Raw genomic sequence first — 18,387 nt, forward strand, 5'->3', positions numbered from 1 at the left:
GTTGCAGCTGACAGGAGGTAGTCTGGTGCAGTGGGGTCTGTTGAAGGAACCGGTGCATATCCTTGCTCAGTGAGTTGCCATCCATAGTTCAGGGCATCTGACGATAGACTCTGCAGCATGAGCCAGTCCCTAGTCTGGAGGTAAGCCCAGAGAGAGTGTTGTCCTGCAGCTCCTGTTGTCGGGGGGAGTTTCTCAGTTGTGATGCTCCCAGCAGCAGCTCACTTGCTAAAGATGTCAAATCGCGAGTCTTTCAAGTATTTAGGTGGTTTGCCATGTTGAACAAGGTGTGAATGCGAGTGTGAATGGTTGTCACTATGTGTCAGCCCTGTGATGGTCTGCTGTCCTGTCCAGGGTGTACCCTGCCTCTTGTTCAGTGTCAGGTGGGATAGGCAACACATCCACAACCCCCAAGAGGATAAGCAGCTACAGAAAATGAATGAATGAATGAATGAATGATAGCCTATCTATATATATATAAAAAAAAACAATACAGACAAAGAATTGTATAAGTCCCCAAAAGAGTCCCTAAAAAGTATCAGGAAAAGTCATCTCTGGTGCAATATCCAAAAAGAATCTGCTCAAAATTCATACAAATTGCTTGTTTTACACAAACTTCCTGCAGTTACTACATTCACTATTTTGATTGATTGTATAATTTGTCCTTTGCTCTGTAATGTTATTGATATGCATTAAATAAAATATGAAATATGCATAGAATATGTCACTTATGTAGGGGTCATCAGTTGACTAATTGATAGAAAAGGGGTTCCTTAAGGAAATAGGTTGGAGACCGCTGATCTGAATGTATATATTTATTCTGTAAAATATATACTGTACATACTTATTATGTTTATTCTTATTCTTATCTTTATTCTATTGATGTATATGTTGTAGTCAACATTATAGCATAATAAATATTCTATATTTCTGTGACATCATTTTATACAGTGTAATGTAGCACAATGCAGATATTTGTACATGTTTTATACATTAACAAACATATATGTTTTATTCTCAATTTTATATGTACTAGTGTTAAACATTGTAGCATAATGCACATTTGTATATGTATTTATATCTTATTGTACTTTATTGCTTTATATCTACATAGTTCTATTTCATAGTCTTTTCCTACTTATAATTATCTATTCTTTACATTGGGGCGACTGCAATAAATCATAATTTCCCCTCCAGACTCAATAAAGTATTTCTGATTCTATCTCAGTTCATTGTCTGTGGAGCAGTTCCACACTTGAAGACAACATAAATCTGAGTTTTAGCATTCTTGTTTATGGATTTGGGATATAGTTGTTTATATTTGTTTTTTGGATGGTCTCAGACCATAGGAACAACATTTATGAATTTAGAAAATGTGTGTAGTTCTCCTTTAATGCCATGTGAATTTGAAGTTTAGCAGCGCTTGCTCCAGCTCAGCTCTTTCCACGAATACTGATTGGATGTTTCTTGCTGACGAAATGCATCTAGGGAGTCGTAGTTAACATCAACCTCAAAGTTTTTATGTACACCATGATGTACACACACTTCTGGTTTCTTTTCTCAGAGAACTATGCGTTCTCAATCATTTCTCCTGTTGAGTTTCGTACTCATCCAAATAGTACAGTTGGAACTTTCAACTGTGAGTCACACAGGTCACATACCATTGTCCAAATTAGCTCATGATTCACTTCGCAACTCTGTGAAGAACGAAGGTGAAGTTGCCACGTTGAATGCGACACGGCGTTGTTCCGGAAGATGACATCGCGAGAAGGTGTGTTTCCGGAAGACGTGGCTGTTGCTGCAGTGGCAGCTGTCATCCAAATTGTTCCAGGAGGAGTACTTGAATGCCACAATAATATTTTTTCTGTTTCTGTTTAATCTTCACCCGTTTATTCGGCGTCAAGATGATTTCGTTAACGGACTCCCAAAGTAAGACTCCTTGTGTTTGAGCATCTCTGTGAGCTGCTGCTCTCTGTGTGACACCGGCATTATCTCAGCTGCACCACTTGGTTAACTAGCAGTTAGCATTCGTAGCTCGGAAAGTTAGCTTCGTTTTTTTTCTCATGGTGTGTCATAACGATAACCTGTGGCCCAGAAAGCTAATAGCTACCTCCTGCTACTATTTGTGCTGCTCCTGGCAAGCCTTTTACTTGTAGATAACATACGGCCATGTTTTAATTCCGCATTTGAAAAGCTGTAACTAGCTTCAAATACAGAGGGAACAACGGAGGTCTAAAGGAAGCTTCAGTGAAATTACTGTTCAGTTTGAATGTGGTTCAACTTGAAATATTGACCTTTATTTGTTTACCTAACTGTTTTTCCATGTATGAACGGAGTACTTTGAGGTATTGTCAGGTTAAATACTGAAACCATTCAGTTAAGTTGATCATTGACAAGTATGACATACAGGACAAAGTGTGCTGCATTCACCAGATATTTATCTAGATGACAAACTGATTGTGGCCTTGGCTGTGAAACAGCTGGGGACCTGTTAAACCTTACATCATCGCCTATCTCTCTCTATAGCAGCTCTCTGTAACAATAAGTTTAGTTTGAACTGGCCACCCATAACAATACAAATCACACTTTCTAGGTGATTTCCACTTGTTCCTAAGAGTTGAACAGTCAGTGACATGCAAAGCAAGCCTCTACACTTCAGTGGCTATCTCAGATGGAGTAATTAAATTTTACTGTGGTATGTGTGTGTCCTGCAGAGATTGGAATGGGATTAACAGGCTTCGGCGTGTTTTTCCTCTTCTTTGGGATGATCCTCTTCTTCGACAAAGCACTCCTGGCTATTGGGAATGTGAGTATTTCTGCTTCATTGAACTGTTATTATAAGTAATGTTGAGAAACATACAGATGCAGCTATCTTTCCTCCATAAGAGCTTGTGCTGACCCTGGAAAGCACTCTGTCCTCAAGTTATATATTATTAACATGAAGGTCCATCCTCTGCTTTTCACAAAAGAGGAGCAGTTTATCAGGTCTCACCTGGTTGATAGTGCTGATTAAGTCAGTTCAAGACAGATTCAGCGCACTTGTAGAAACAGGTTTGCAAACACTGTGTTTGTTGTACAGTAAAACCACCTGCATGAGTCCTTGATAGTATCAAAACTTGCTGACTGACATGTTCTTGAAATTTTGCTGCACAGCTTTCTCAACAACTCCTAGCTTTGCTGTTCTTCTGTTGTCTCTCACTGTTGGGATTGGGGGACTCACAAGTGACAGATTAAAAACTGAAGCAGCAGATATCATGAGCTCTTACCTTGGTTAGACCTTCAAAATCACTGGCTCACACATTTCCTACAATGCAATTCCATATCATCTCTTTGTTAGCTCCTCCCTGCCATGTAAACTTGGATGTCTTTAAACTCCACACCCCCTATTTCATAATTAATACTTTCTGTTTAATGCTGGGTACACCCTACATGAAAATCAGGCTAGTTTTGGCCCCATTCCACCCTCCCGACAGTAGCCAGCAAAGCCTTGTTTTTTTGATGGCTGCATCGATTTCAAATTGTAAACACATTCAATATGTTTGCTGTTCAGTGTCCCTGTTGTGAGAGTGGAACCCCAAAGACAACCAGCAGTCCTGCAGGTGTCAGAGAGTTTTAATGCAATGTCAAATGGGATTCAACTCAGAATTTACTCACCTCCAACTTGGAGCTGTAACTTGTACAATCCATGTTCATGCTGTCTCCATTACTTTATTCAGATTTTTTTCTTTTGTCTTCCTGAATTTTTTTGTAAAAAGTAGTGCACATACTAACAGTTAGTTCTTCCTGCCTGACTTCTGCCATCTTGTTTGTTCTGAAGTCACATTTAATTGTGAGAAATTTTCAAGATTTCCAGTTTTGAGTCTCCGGACTTTGGTTGTTAGTGAGTGTAATCTGTTAGTGTGTGGTGTGCTGTTTTGGCCAAATCATGGCTGTCGCACACACTATAGGAGCAGAATAGTCAAATTTATCATTACATTTCCAACATCTGTTAAGATTTGAAAAATCTTTTTATGTGGGCCAGTCTGAAGTCCCCAAGCCAAAACTGAAATAACCCCAATGCCGTCACTATGACATCATCTGGGTTATTTTCTCAGATGTGACAAAGCTCCTCCAGAGCAGCACAAGACAGTTTTCACAGGTTCTCACCCTATCTTGATATCAGTTGAGTGCCCCCTCACAGTAGTTATATATATATATATCTTATTTAAGAATAGGTGGTGTAATCCTGCTAAATGTGATCTGCAAAATGTCAGTTGCCAAATACTGGCTATAAAAAGATCAAATTTATTTTGACAACTGGGTCAGATCAAGAGGAGTCTCAGAAATGTGTCTCTAATATTGTTTCTTTGCTAGAATTGTTTCTGACATCGATGTGTCCTCATACCACATTTGTATAATATCCTATGGATTAGCACCCCACGTACTTCATGTAAAATTACAGAATTAAGGTAAACATTAATAACATTAAATTAAATTTTATCCCTAGTTCTACTATACCAGCACTAACCAATGCTTTATTGCAGTCTGATTGGATGCTGCATGCAAGGTGCAGCAGAGAAAGGGGCTAAAATTGAAATAGACTCCTCAATCAGGATAAAGGAAAAGGTGGAGTTGTTCCTGCACTTTCAAAGGACAAATATTGGACCAAATTTGACACCCCCCTCTTACACTGTAGATCCTGTTTGTTGCTGGACTTGCTTTCGTCATTGGCCTGGAGAGGACCTTCCGTTTCTTCTTCCAGAAGCACAAGATGAAAGCCACCAGTTTCTTCCTGGGAGGTGTGTTTGTGGTGCTGATTGGCTGGCCCATCATCGGAGTTGTGCTGGAGGTCTACGGCTTTTTCCTCTTGTTTAGGTAAGGGTAAAGAAACTCTAAATAATAATAAACTACTGTACTTTCTGGACATCATTCTTATTTTACAAGATCCAAATCATTTATACATGTTTAGATGTTATTATTTTTTCATAAATTGTCATCCTCTGTTTAGTGCAGTTCTCTTTATTTGGACTCTGACTTCACTGTCTTTGTCTTTTCTCCTCCCTTTCTCTTTCACTCTCATCCTATCCAGGGGTTTCTTCCCAGTTGTAGTGGGCTTTATCAGAAGAATACCTGTCCTTGGCTCCATCCTAAACCTGCCCTTCATCAGTGCAGTATGTATTACCCAGCACTGCAGCGATCCTGCAGCTCTGCTTCGTCCACACGCAGCATGGCTTTTTCTTGTTTATTAATCACTCTGTTCAAACACCGCAGCTACAACAGATTAACCAAACTGCCCCGATCCAGTGACAGCTCAGCTCCTGCACATTACAGCTGGCTGAAACTGTCAGTTTGTCTGGGTTAGTAAACCACTGGGAAACTCCCTGCAAATCTAGTCAGAGATTAATTCAGTGATCACAAGATCTGAGTATACATGGCAAGAATGTTGTGGTATATCAACATCAAAAAGGTAGTTTCAGAAATGAAGTGATATGAGGGTCATCTGGCCTTTAACCCCAGTCTCATGAGGTCTCCAATTGGGACTGGTACCCATTTACATCTAGAGCTATGAGTTAGCAGACACATAGTTAGTGTTGTGGCTAGTGGACATGCTCCTTCCATGCTGTTGTGTGCGAAGCTTTGTTTTGAGGTGAATGTCTCTCTGTCTTTGTTTTTTATTAAAGCCTTCGTAAGGCTCTGAGGACAATCAGCAGTCGTGGTCAGTCACTGCCGATTTTCCCTTGCATGCTAACATATTTAATACGCTTTACAGTATCTAGTAAACAATTACCTCATGATTAAAGGGGAAATATATACTTTGGTTAGAGATCTGCTAATCCTTTTTTTTTTTTTTTTAAGAATAAACCTTAATGTTCATTTGACTTTAAAGGCACACACCGTAGGTAGAGCAAGATTCAAAGGCAACTACAAAGTCCAGGTTATTTATTTAATGGTACTTTCAACATTTTCTGCAGCCTTTGAACTATTATTGAGACTTTTATTGAGAATATGTGCATGGGAAGTAAATGTTGCACAGAAAAATGTATCTCTTCAGCCTCTCAAAATGGGTCCTGCAGGAAGGGTGATGGCATAGTGACTGTTAGCAGGGGAAGTTTGTGATCTGCTATAGCTGGCAAGCAAACTGGTAACATAGATAAACATAGACGCCTCATTGGCTGCTGGATCATACGTCAACTTTTCCGACACATTGGACAAGACAAGATAAATGCCTGCGTCTGCTAAGTAGACAGTGCTAGCTAGCGCTGGCTGAATAGTTATGTATTTCCGCATTAAGTTATATTATATAGGGATGTCTCCAAAAGTATTAACCAAGGAAAATAAGCCAAATCCATGCTTGACAAACTTGAGTTTTTATAGCCTCTTATAACAATGAATTATTTTCCACCCCGTAAGTAATTGAGTTCATGTAAGCCTATCACACAGAGTTAAAAGTTATTTTTTCACCTCTCTGTATGAATTACAGATGTATTCTTACATATTTTTCTTTAATACATGGGTCTGCCACCCAACAAAAGACTTATTTCCACCAACTCTGTATCCTTTCTAACACTTTTCAGAATAAAAACCATCAGTTTTTAGTAAAATTGCTGAGTCAGGCCTTGTGGGTTTTAGTGTTTGATAAATTCACAAAGTTAAACTCACATATAAAGCTGCGTGCATCGTTATTTCACCTCTGTCAGCAAATCCATTAAACACCGTTTTCCCTCGAAAAGAATTAGCTTTACTCCAGTTTTCTATTCTAAATACTCAGGGTGGGAATGAGCAGAGGCCCCATGATAGGATGTTTTCACGATACTTTTAAATGCTGATTTTAAATGCTTTGTGATGTGCTGAGTATTGTAATTACATACATTGCAATTACTACCTTTTTTCAACTGCAAATTATGTCCCTAAAGCAAAACTTTGTCAACATCTGTTTTATTAAATAAGATAAAGTTTTCAGTCTGTTCATATTTCAGTCATTTTTTTGCAGTAAAGTGGACTGAAGCTATTGATTTTATTATTCTGGTAGGTGCTCTTCTGCAGTGGTACAATGGCACCAGGCTGGAGACTTAGCGCCACCTGTTGCTTATCTTGATGAACCAACTCCTAATTTTCACATAACAGTAGTGGATGGAAAAGTACATAAATTTTCATTTTCTTTCACCAGTTTATTGAACATTGTGATACATATGGATGGAACCCCAACTAAAGTCATTAGGCTTATATGTGAAGTTTAGTTTGTTGTTTTATGAGATATTATCAAAATGAATGAATCAAATTCTTGTGTTCTTTAAATTATAACCTGTTGAATGATTCTTCACAATTAAAACAGAACTCAACCTATGCACAAATTTGCACATTTTCAATGAAAATTTTCATTTCATTTCCAAATTGTAATAAGAATACAACCAAAAGTGACAGAGTAATTCTGTTTGTCCTGTTCACCTGTGGTGTGTCCCCTTAAGTCATGCATGCTTGCCATTATAATATGCTTCAGGATAGCAGGCAGACAATGCAGTCAGTCATCGGATTAATCCACACTAACACTTTGCATCTCATCAAAAGCTCACAAGTGTGTGTGTGTTTGTGTGTGTGTCAGTCAGATCATGCTTTATACATGGGAGAGCTGAAAATCAATCAACTGCCTCTTAACGTGATTTTTTTTCTTTTCTTTCAGTATGTGGATCAAGCGAGCGAGAGCAACACCATGGTATAACAGTGACTCTTTGTACCCAGAGAAGGCTGTTTGAGTACAGCAGGTTTTATAGAGCTACACAATCTCCCATTGGGCTGATTTAAAGCCGCTAAGGTTATACGTTCAGATTCCTCCCCTCCTCCAGCAGGCAAAGACTGCTTTATGTCTGTCTACAGTTTCACTGGTCAGTGCTACCAATCAATGGTTCATCGGAGCGTCGCACCACCAGTCTCTTACTAAAGGGTGGAGTCACTAAGGTCACTACAATAAATATTTCAAATGCTATTGATCCCTTCGCCATTGAGTGCATCTGACATGAAAATGGAGGATGGAAGACTCCCTCAGAGCACCATCGACTCTGTCTACGTGACTTTCTTACTCTGTGGAACAAACAGACAAAACCACTGACCCTCCACAAGGATGAGAAGTGGACCGACAGCCTGTCATGTTGCCATATTTCTGTGCCTGTGCTTTAACTTTATTTGGACAAAAGCTTAAGTCCAGCATTTTGTCTCTTTGCAGTTATTCTGTGACACTTTGTTCATTTTTTGTGGCTGTTGTAATATTTTCCCTTTATTACACGTTATTTCTGTTCACAGTTGGCTAATGAGTACTTCAGTATAAATTATTCTTTAAATGATCTGTGCTTTACTTAATCTATGGTGAGGCGCTATGAGGTCATACTAGTATTTGTCACTAATGCTGCTGTTAAAGGGACAGTTCACCCCCAAATCAAAAATACATGTTTTTCCTCTTACCTGTAGTGCTGTTTATCAGTCTAGTGTGTTTTGGTGTGAGTTGCCGAGTGTTGGAGATAACTGGTGTAGAGATGTCTGCCTTCTCTCTAATATAATGGAACTAGATGGCACTCGGCTTGTGGTGCTCAAAGAGCCAAAAAATAAATAAATTCAAAAACAATGTCTCTTTCCAGAAATCATGACCTGGTTACTCAGGATAATCTGCAGACCTTGTTGTGAGCAGTTTCATGTAGGAACTATTTTCTTTCTAACAACCTACACCTGCCAACGGCATCACTGCATAGAAGAAAGCATGCATCTACTGCTAGCACACCTAGCACTGCTGAGGTAGTTAACTTTACAGCTCACCTGAGGAGAATGCTATTAATGTTTACATTTTGTGCTGTCATAAGCATGAGCCTCCAGTCCATGACTAGTAAAAGGGTTGGCAGGTGTTCGGTAGCGAGGAAATAGTTCCTACATGAAACTGCTCACAACCAGGTCGGTAGATTATTATGAGTAACCACATCATGATTTCTGGAAAGAAACATTGCTGTTGAGTTTTTCCAACTGTATTGTAATTGTAAGCTGCATTCTGGGTCCTCAACACTAGGGGGTCCTCAGACTTACTGTAGGGGGGCTGCCAAATTATTGTTTAAGTTTTAATTTAGTTTATTTTTTAATTAAAATATGCCTGAAAATACACATGAATGTGGGTCAAATATATTAGCTAGGATAAATTAGCCTATTAATAAAAAACATTTAATTTACAGTACAGAGTATTAATGACAGGCTAACTGTAAACCATGAATCTTGTGCAATCATGTTAGATAGCAAACGCTAAGTCACTGTGTGGCACCCTTCCATACAGCGAGGTGAACTACTAAGCTAATGGTTCTTGTGAGCCACAGTGGATTGTTTTGTAACTTTCTGAACAAAAGACTCAAACAGACATACCTCCACCTCAGAAACCAGCGAAAAACCCTTGTTGTTGAAGACCCCTGATCTAGATAATTAAAAAGGAATACAGGAAGGAGGAAAAATATGAAGGCCTAGTTTGGATTTTGGGGTGAACTGTCCCTTTAACAACTGGTCAAATCAGAAAGTGACAACACCTAATTCACAATGACACATGGACGGGGAAGTTTGTTCAGGTGGTTCTAGAAGTGTGGTAATTTATTGACCACTCATAAAGCCACCTCGAACAGTGTTGTAGTTGGTGAGCTAACAGCTAACACACTAGCCAGCCGGAAACATGCTAGCGCTAGTCGGTCACAAAAGCTCTCCAAGCTAGCTGGTTTGCTGTTAGTAGCAAGCTAGGTAGCTTAGTTGTGAAATACTCAAGGTTCAGTTTATTCAATACATGTTTGTACCATCCTGTCTCTCAACCTTTCTGGTGCAACAAGAAGTTTCATAGCTTTTTCATAGCTTACTGAAATGAACCGGTGTCTGCCTGTGAGGTAGAAAACTAGATATACTGTGGAAAATGGTTGGCGATATAAAGTGTACACCTTTTGTTATTAAAGGGTATTATTGCTTTATTTCAACGTGGGTCCTATTAAAGCCAAAACTATGAAAAAAAGAGCCAAATTGTAAAAAACAAAACAATATATGGACTAAAACATGTTAAATACTGGTATGGCCATGATTTCTCACTTAAAGAATGTATTATTTACTCAGAAATATTACTTCAGTGGTTTAGAGCAGTCTGTCCAGTTTTTGTGTAAAAGTCTTTTTAAACCTGAGAACTTTCACTCTGAAGCAGCTGCAGCCTCACGTTCTTGTGGACTTACAGACCCTTTATATCTAAATGAGCATTAGTTTTATAAGATCATACCACTTAGAGAGTCCCTCTGTGTCCTTAAACTCTGTTGAGCTTTAATGTTCAAAGTCTCCTTTTTTTCTTTGAGAGAGAGTTCTTCAGAAGTTCATCAATCGGCCACCACAACCCAGGAACTGAAAAAATGAACTCTTCAGCTGTGGGTTTTTTCTGTTTAGGGTATCCAGAAAATTGAAGTGACCTGTGAAATGACAATGTTTTGCTGTATGGCACTTTTGTAAATAAACTATGGAAGTTAGCTTTGTATCTGCCATCCATATTGTTTCTGTTAATTTCTTCCTGTCTTGCCATTGACCCTTTACATTCACTGTAAATCAGATTTCTCAACATTCACATACCAAATATAGATATACACAGTATATATTTGCATATTGTCTGAGCAGTTTTAGAGTAACCGTTCAAAACTAAACTGAAAAAGTAAAGAACAGATGTAGGTGATGTGAGCCAATCAGTCAGTCAACCCATCCAGCACTTTGGTGCCAGATATAGATGACAAAAAAAAAACCTGAATAAGTAATAAGTAAGTATAAATACACTGCTCAGGAAATTATGAATGTATTATTCCAAGTTGGAAATTTTTTACTGATGTACATTGTATAAGTTATTGAGAACAAATTTACGTGACAATGGTAAACAGAAACCACAATCATCAACCCACTGAGGGCTGGATTCAAAATCACACCGAAAATCAAAGTAAAATATTGAAATCACAGGCCGATCCAACTTGTATCAATTTTATCACGGCAACTTATAATATGACTCAGTAGTGTGCATGAGCCCCGCATGCCTGTATGTACTCCTAACAATGTCTGGGTATGCTCCTGATGAGTTGGCAGATGGTGTCCTGGGGGATCTCCTCCCAGACCTGGATGAGGGCATCAGTGAGCTCCTAGACAGTTTGTGGTTGTACTTGGCGGCGTCGGATGCACCAATACGTCCCATATGTTCTCAATTGGATTTTGGTTGGGGGAATGAGAGGGCCAGTCAATGGCATCAATGTCTTTGTTATCCAGGAACTACCTACACACTGTAGCCACATGAGGCCAGGCATTGTCCTGCACCAGGAAGAGCCCAGGGCCCACTGCACCAGCATAAGGTCTGACAATCGCCATGCCAATTTCATCCCAGTACTTAACAGCAGTCAGAGTATTGTTGGCTATGACATGGAGGTCTGTGTGACCCTCCAAGGATATGCCTCCCCAGACCATCACTAACCCACTGCCAAATCAGTCATGCTAGATGATGTTACAGGCAGCATAATGCTCACCATCGCATCTCCAGAGTCTTTCACTCCTGTCACATGTGCTCAGTGTGAATCTGCGCTCATCTTGAAGAGAACGGTGCGCCAAAGGCGAACCTACCAATTCTGGTGTTCTCTGGTGAATACCAATCGAGCTGCACAGTGCTGGGCGGTGAGCACAGGTCACACTAGAGGACATCGGGCCCACATGCCACCCTCATAGAGTCTGTTTCTGACAGTTTGGTCAGAAACATGTGCACCAGTAGCCTGCTGGAGGTCATTTTGTAGGGCTCTGGCAGTGGTCCTCCTGTTCCTCTTCACACAAAGGAGCAGATAGCGGTCCTGCTGCTGGGTCGATGCCCCTCTATGGCCCTGTCCAGCTCTCCCCGTGTAGCAGCCGTTCTCCTGGTATCTCCTCCATGCTCTTGTACTGGGAGACACAGCAAACCTTCTTGTGACTGCATGTATGTATATGCCATCATGGAGGAGCTGGACTACCTGTGCAACCTGTTTGGGTTGCAGGTACCGCCTCATGCTACAAGGACACTAGAACACAAAACTAGAGAAAAATCAGTCCGGAAAGATAAGGAGAGAGCAACTGTCTGTGGCCACGGCATACAAAACCATTCCCTTTTGATGACTGTCTTGTTTTTGCCTCTCCATTGCACCTGTTTTCACGTTCATTTGCACCAAAGCAGGTGAAACTGATTCACTATCACCTGTGCTTCCTAAATTGACAGAGTGATATCCCTGAAGTTGAACTGACTCGGCGTTATACAGTGCTGTCACAATTTAGTGTTCCATTAATTTTTTAAGTAGTATACATACTGAATTTGTGTGAAAATCATGTAAATCAACAACAAAAGAGAAAATGATAGAATGTCTTTTTTTTTTTTTTAAATATGTTTTTGCCTTTAATGGATAGGACAGCTTAGTGTGAAAGGGGGAGAGAGAGGGGGATGACATGCAGCAAAGGGCCACAGGCTGGACTCGAACCCGGGCCGCTGCGGCAACAGCCTTGTATATGGGGCACCTGCTCTACCACTAAGCCACCGACGCCCCAGAATGTTTTTTTTTTTAAAAAATTCTGTTCATACCTCCAGTAGAGGAGAAGGAGAATCCACATCAAGGAGCACTGAAGGTGTTCTGGAGGCTTGAAGTGGAACACTACATCACTAACACACTTCATATTTATTTTTCCATTCATTTGTCACTCATCCATATCTTGAAAGTACCAGCCAGTTGCTATTTGTATTTATATGTAGGCACTCCACTGGACAAACTCTAAAATCTAGCCCAAAAACCCAAACTGGACATATTTTTTACTGGACAGAGAGCATATAAATTTTGAATTTTGCTATGACTCTCTCTGGAGAATCTTAGTTATTAATTCTGGTAATCCAATGGCCTTTTTAATATCAGCAACAGCTATGGTCGGAGGCATTTTGTTTGTGGGTTGTCTGTCAGTCCATCCATGCATTCCATTCTTGTGAATGTGGTATTTCAAGAGTGGCACAAACATCCACTTGGACTAAAGGATGAACCAATTAGTGTTTGGTGATCAAGGTCAAGGTCATTGTGACCTTATGTCCATCCCGTTTTCATGAACATGATAACTCAATAAGGACTTAATGGATTTTCCTCAAATTTGGCTCAGAAGTCCACTTTGACCCCAGGATGAACTGATTAGATTTTGGTGGTCAAGGGTCAAGGTCACTGTGACCTTGACTCCATCCCCTTCTTGTGAGCATGATGTCTCAATAATGCCTTGAGGGGAATTTCCTCAAGTTTGCACAAACTTCCACTGGAACTCGAGGATGAACTGATTAGCTTTTGATGGCTGAGGTCAAGGTCAATGTAACCTCACAAAACATGTTTTGACCAAAAATCAAGAATTCAAAATTTAATAATTTGGTAATCCAATAGCCTTTTTTATGCCAGCTACATCCATGGACGCAGGCATTTTGTTTTGGGGTTTTCCGTCCATCCATCCATACATTCCATTCACAGGAACATGATATTTTAGGAACGCCTTCGGGGAACTTCCTCAAATTGGCACAAATGCCCATGTGGACTTTGTAATGAATTGTTTGATGTTCAAAGGTCACTGACATTTGGTCAGATACTGAATTGGTGACATTAATCTTGGGTGTCCATCTTGAAACTGTGCTGATCGTATAGATGATTAGATGATCGTAAGATGTGTGTGAAGTATTCACATTTTAGAATTTGTAGCATCTCTGCAGTAACATCCATATTTGACACATTGTTTACAGTCATGGCTACATATGAGTCTAGACAGACATTACTGTAAACTGTTACTGCAAGTTAACTTATTTGTATAGGTATACAATCATGAGGCGGTAATTCTAGTTTGATAAAGAAATGTGGCTTGTGTATGACAGTATAATAAACTAATAAACACTATACATGTTGAGGTAATTCTTCAGTGGGGCAGCAGTGGTAGGCAAACTTGGACTCATGACCTCAGTATTTCTAAAAGTAGCAATCTTCCTGCCTCAGTGTCCGGGGAAGGGGTGGGGGTGCTGCCCTGACAGTTAATGGTATTACTTAGACTGTCTGACATCACTGACAGGAAAATTCAGTGCTCCCAGTCTCACTCACTCATGGATAATTACATTCATAATTGGAAGTGTGGCCTTTTGATTCATAAAATCCAGCTCTCATTCCTTCTCGTCATGCTCCAGTGAGCAAGGTGCAAACATATCAATACTCCCACGGAGGGGGACATATTACCTCTCATATCAACTGTGACAACATCCCCCAGAGCCCATCCACATTTAACAACAATGACCTGCAGCACCAACATGTGTAATTTTGAAAAACTACATCGAGGGAGCTGAATGTGCTTATGGCAGCAGGTTTAATTCAGAAGTATTTACAGGCCAGCTCTCAATGGAAGGAGCTGAATCGATCGATGGATCCGTTCATTCACTCCCCTCACCGCCCCCGATTCAACAAATTGGCGTGACCTATCGCTGCTGGTGTGGTGAAGGAGCGCAGAGCACGGAGGCTTCCCCGTCCTGGAGGATATAAATACAGGGAGAGGGAACACCGCCAGCAAGCATCCTCAACTCTCTCATCCTCTCTGCTGGACACCAGGAGCTCCGACAACATGAAAGTAAGTACAGTGTAGAGATGTGGAGAATATAGTGAGATGCGTTTTTCTCCTACACTTTATTGGAGAAAATAAGCTTAATAATATTTTAATTAAAATGCTTTCTAAAAAAATCGACAATTCTTTGAAACGAAAGAAAGCTTTTCTGGCATTTTACGCACCATTAGACTGCTGCTGATAAAATAAATAATAAAACATGGTTCGTATCTGCATATTTATCAATTATACTATCTCGCACTCAATTTTCAAAGTTACTAAATGAATTCAACGTTTGGTTAATCTTCTTCTAATGCGCGTACCCCGTGCGTAAATTACGCTCCAAAAACGCACATGCCCGATTAAATCTCTCTCTGAGAAGGACGCTGCTGTGTTACAAGTTCCTTCCCATTTGCCTTTATCTCCAACAGGGTTTGAAGGCCGTCACATCAACTTATGTGCTCAGCTTGTTACTGCTAGCATCATTTATCTCGCAGTCGTGGAGCGCACCGAAGGTAAAACTTCTTTTTAAAAATTTTCTTTTTATTAAACTCTCCACAGTGATGTTTTCACTTAATAACTGGAGGAAGAGAGCTCTAAATATGAAATGCGATTGCAAGATTACAGAAGGGCAGGGCTATAAGCATTACATATATGCAGCTTTAAGATTTGTTTCTTTATTAAAGGGCTCTTTCCAACGGAGAAACTGGACGCCGCAGGCTATGCTGTACCTCAAGGGCACTCGTATGTATCTACCTAATGATCCCATGTCTGTATGCAGACTCAAAGTGTTCATTTTTTAGAAAAAAAACAAAAAAAAAAACATTTAAATATGATTAAAGACAGACGCACTATGTAATGCAGTTTTTCCGCAGTCAGTTTTAATTCATAATGTGTCCTTGGGAACCCTTCATCCAGTCAAGACAAGCAATTCAAAGTTTGTGACTTTGAGAATTTTTTTTTTTTTTAAAAACGATCATTGTGAAATAAGAGCTGCTGTTAATTGATAAAACCACTCTTTTATTATGAAAAGAATGAACTGATTTTGAAACACCTTTTGGATTTCTTACAGTGTCATGTGTCAGCCCAGTTGCCAGAATAAGTCTTGGCATTGTACATTTCTGCAAACAACAGATTTGTTACATTTGCATGTTATTATGTAGTTTTGAAGTGTTATGTTTCAACAGTGCTGTGGGTAATGTGTGGTTAGGTTTTGGCACAAAAACAACTTGGTTATGGTTAGGAAAAGATCATGTTTTGGCCTAAAATACCTGATATTGGTGGCACAACCCCTGTTGGAAAAGCAGCAATGTATTGTAAAACCAACAACTGCTTTTTGTGCCGAAAAAGCCTACTGGAAAAACAGTGATGGATCACTTTTTTGCTGCTGGAAACACAGTGGCAGGATGCCACCAAACTCCCATGCTTGGTGCCTTAAAAGCAACTGGAAACAGCAATGATTCACTAAAATACAACAGTTATGTAGTTTGTTGGTCTTGAAACATTTTCCTCTGGCCTCTGGGCTGCATGTTTATTTGACATAATCTATATGCTTATTGATATTATTATTTACTTCATTATATCTAATGTACTTATTTAAGAGCACTCTAGAAGAAAGATGAATCCTTGTGTATCTGTTTCTAGGCATTACCTTCCAAAAAGTGAGTATTAGATGCATCTTTTTATTTTATTTTTTCCCCCAGAGGGACGAAGGTTCATCTCAGAGGACCGAAAAGAAGGAGATGTCTATGACACATTACACTTAGGTACATGAACATTACTAAACAAAAATTCTTTGTGTAGTTTAGAACACACTTTGTTAACCGTCTTTATTTTATTGGAGAAATTTCCCCAAAAGCTTCCTAAAACAGTCTTGAAGCTGGAATCACCTTTGGCACATAAAGCAGACAGATAATCTGTATCTGGTGTTTGTTCCCTGTCAGAGACCCGCAGTCAGAACACAGAGAAGCTCAGCGTGGACCAGGCAGCCACCGTCCTGCTTAACTTCCTGCAACAGGCCAGAGAGGGAGGTGAGAGCAGCATCTGCACCAGCTGCCACACAGCAACTACATCTACACATGCAGGTTGACACAGTTGGTAACTTTGATTTTAAAAAAAGAGCTGTTTGTCATATTAGGTGAAACTGTCGTTATATCCTGAGAGTAGTTCATGAGACAGATAATCTGAAAAAAATCAGGTTCCTTTGCCTCCACATACTGCTCCTGATGGCACCTGTAAGAATCCACAACATGTGAAAGGTTGACGGGCTGTATTTGGTTTTGAGTGGATTTCTAACCAATATGGCAGCCAGGTCACAAACTGTCTTGTTTTACAGCTAAACAGTACACTAAAATATGTTTCTGAAAACTTTTTAGGCGAGAAATAGGCAATGCGGTAACAAAATATTGATCATATTTGATCAGCGCTGCCTAGTTTGACAATTTGACCGCAGTTCACTAGCAGTGATTGTCATGATTGAGAGCTGCGTGAGAGACTCCTCAGCTCTGACTTGTTGTTATTTTTTTTCACATATTATCCGTCTCATGTAGCACTATCAGGATATAGTGACAGTTTCACCAAATATGACACTTTTTAAAACATAAAAGTTGCCAACCATAGCTTTAAGAGCTGAGGTTTGGTTTCAGTAGTAGTAGTTCAGTATGCGGGAGGACAATTAAGCCAATATATTTCTATCAAAAGCAAATAGCAGAGTATGACCAAAATGATTGCAATGATAATAGAAAACAAAGGCTGGAAAGGAAACCAATTTAATTCGTGTGAATTTCTGTATTATTAAGACTGGCTTTAACTTTTTGAAAAAAACACATTGTTAATTTTGATGTTTATATTTCATAAATCAAACTATAGATTGATTTTTAACCCCCCAGAAAAGTATAAGAGGTGACAGTGCTTTCATCACTCCTCAGTAATTCAGCACTGGACAGCGTCCAGTATCAGAGGATATGGGCAGCCTGTATGTAGTCTGTGAGGTGAGACCCAAAGCAAAAAAGTCAACAAATGTTTTCTGTTGCTTATAAAGCTTATTGCTTTGAGCACACAGAAAAATTGGAGGTCACCCAATTGAGCGTATCACCGTTTTTATAAAATCAGAGTTCTGGATTATGACAGCTGGACAGACAAAGGACAATGTTTACAGAGATTTTAGTGAGTTAATCAAACAAACTGGAAATGTAAAACAGTAGGATTTCAAGTTCATCATTTTTGTGACGTTTTCTTTTTTTAAACACAAGAGTATCTTACTGTCCTTTCTCTGAACAACTACTTAGAAATCCAATGTAAGGGTCTTTCCAATACTTTCAAGGTCATTTATTTATGAAATTCAAGGAAACTGGGGTAAAAAAAGAAAACTGCATGTTATGGTCATGAAATTTCTTTCTTTTTTTTTTGTTTTTGTTTTTAAAAAAAAGGGACAAATGAGTACTGAAAAACTTTTGAGGGCATTCAAGGCATCCAGATGAGTGATTGTGTGATTTGCTCTTTCTTTGACTCAAACCTTATATTTGAATTCTATAAGTTAATGGTCATTTTCTCTTATTTAGCAGATGAAAACCCAGATGAAGTGTATTTCCAGGAGCTGCCAGTGTGGAAGAGAGAATACTTCTGACCGTCTTTCATACATTTTTAAAGCTGCCAGACAACACTGTCTTTGTTTTCAGTCGAAGGTGTTCAGCTCTGTGAGAAGAAAAACAACTGTTTTGTAAATACGAATTCTCTGACTATGTTTGAAATGTAATGTTTTAATAAAAAGAGTTTGAATTCATA

At 39.4% G+C, this 18,387-nt stretch overlaps 2 protein-coding genes across 3 annotated transcripts; both read left to right on the top strand.

Moving 5' to 3' along the window:
- The first annotated feature begins 1,753 nt into the window (after window positions 1-1,753).
- On the top strand, window positions 1,754-10,493 carry golt1ba (golgi transport 1Ba). Of its 2 annotated transcripts, XM_049566476.1 has the most exons (6): window positions 1,754-1,926; window positions 2,712-2,803; window positions 4,673-4,851; window positions 5,066-5,147; window positions 5,658-5,692; window positions 7,655-10,493. In XM_049566476.1, the coding sequence occupies exons 1-5, from the start codon at window positions 1,902-1,904 to the stop codon at window positions 5,664-5,666; spliced, it is 387 nt and encodes a 128-aa protein (XP_049422433.1). In that variant the 5' UTR covers window positions 1,754-1,901; the 3' UTR covers window positions 5,667-5,692; window positions 7,655-10,493. The 2 variants fall into 2 exon arrangements, with proteins under 2 accessions (XP_049422433.1, XP_049422432.1); XM_049566475.1 differs by lacking the exon at window positions 5,658-5,692 and having other exon boundaries at window positions 1,759-1,926.
- A 4,054-nt stretch (window positions 10,494-14,547) lies between these two features.
- On the top strand, window positions 14,548-18,229 carry spx (spexin hormone). Its single transcript, XM_049566477.1, has 6 exons — window positions 14,548-14,631; window positions 15,036-15,119; window positions 15,291-15,348; window positions 16,308-16,370; window positions 16,548-16,634; window positions 18,165-18,229. The coding sequence occupies exons 1-6, from the start codon at window positions 14,626-14,628 to the stop codon at window positions 18,227-18,229; spliced, it is 363 nt and encodes a 120-aa protein (XP_049422434.1). The 5' UTR covers window positions 14,548-14,625.
- Window positions 18,230-18,387: the final 158 nt, after the last annotated feature.

Source organism: Epinephelus fuscoguttatus, linkage group LG22, assembly GCF_011397635.1.
Source record: "Epinephelus fuscoguttatus linkage group LG22, E.fuscoguttatus.final_Chr_v1".
Taxonomy (NCBI): domain Eukaryota; kingdom Metazoa; phylum Chordata; class Actinopteri; order Perciformes; family Serranidae; genus Epinephelus; species Epinephelus fuscoguttatus.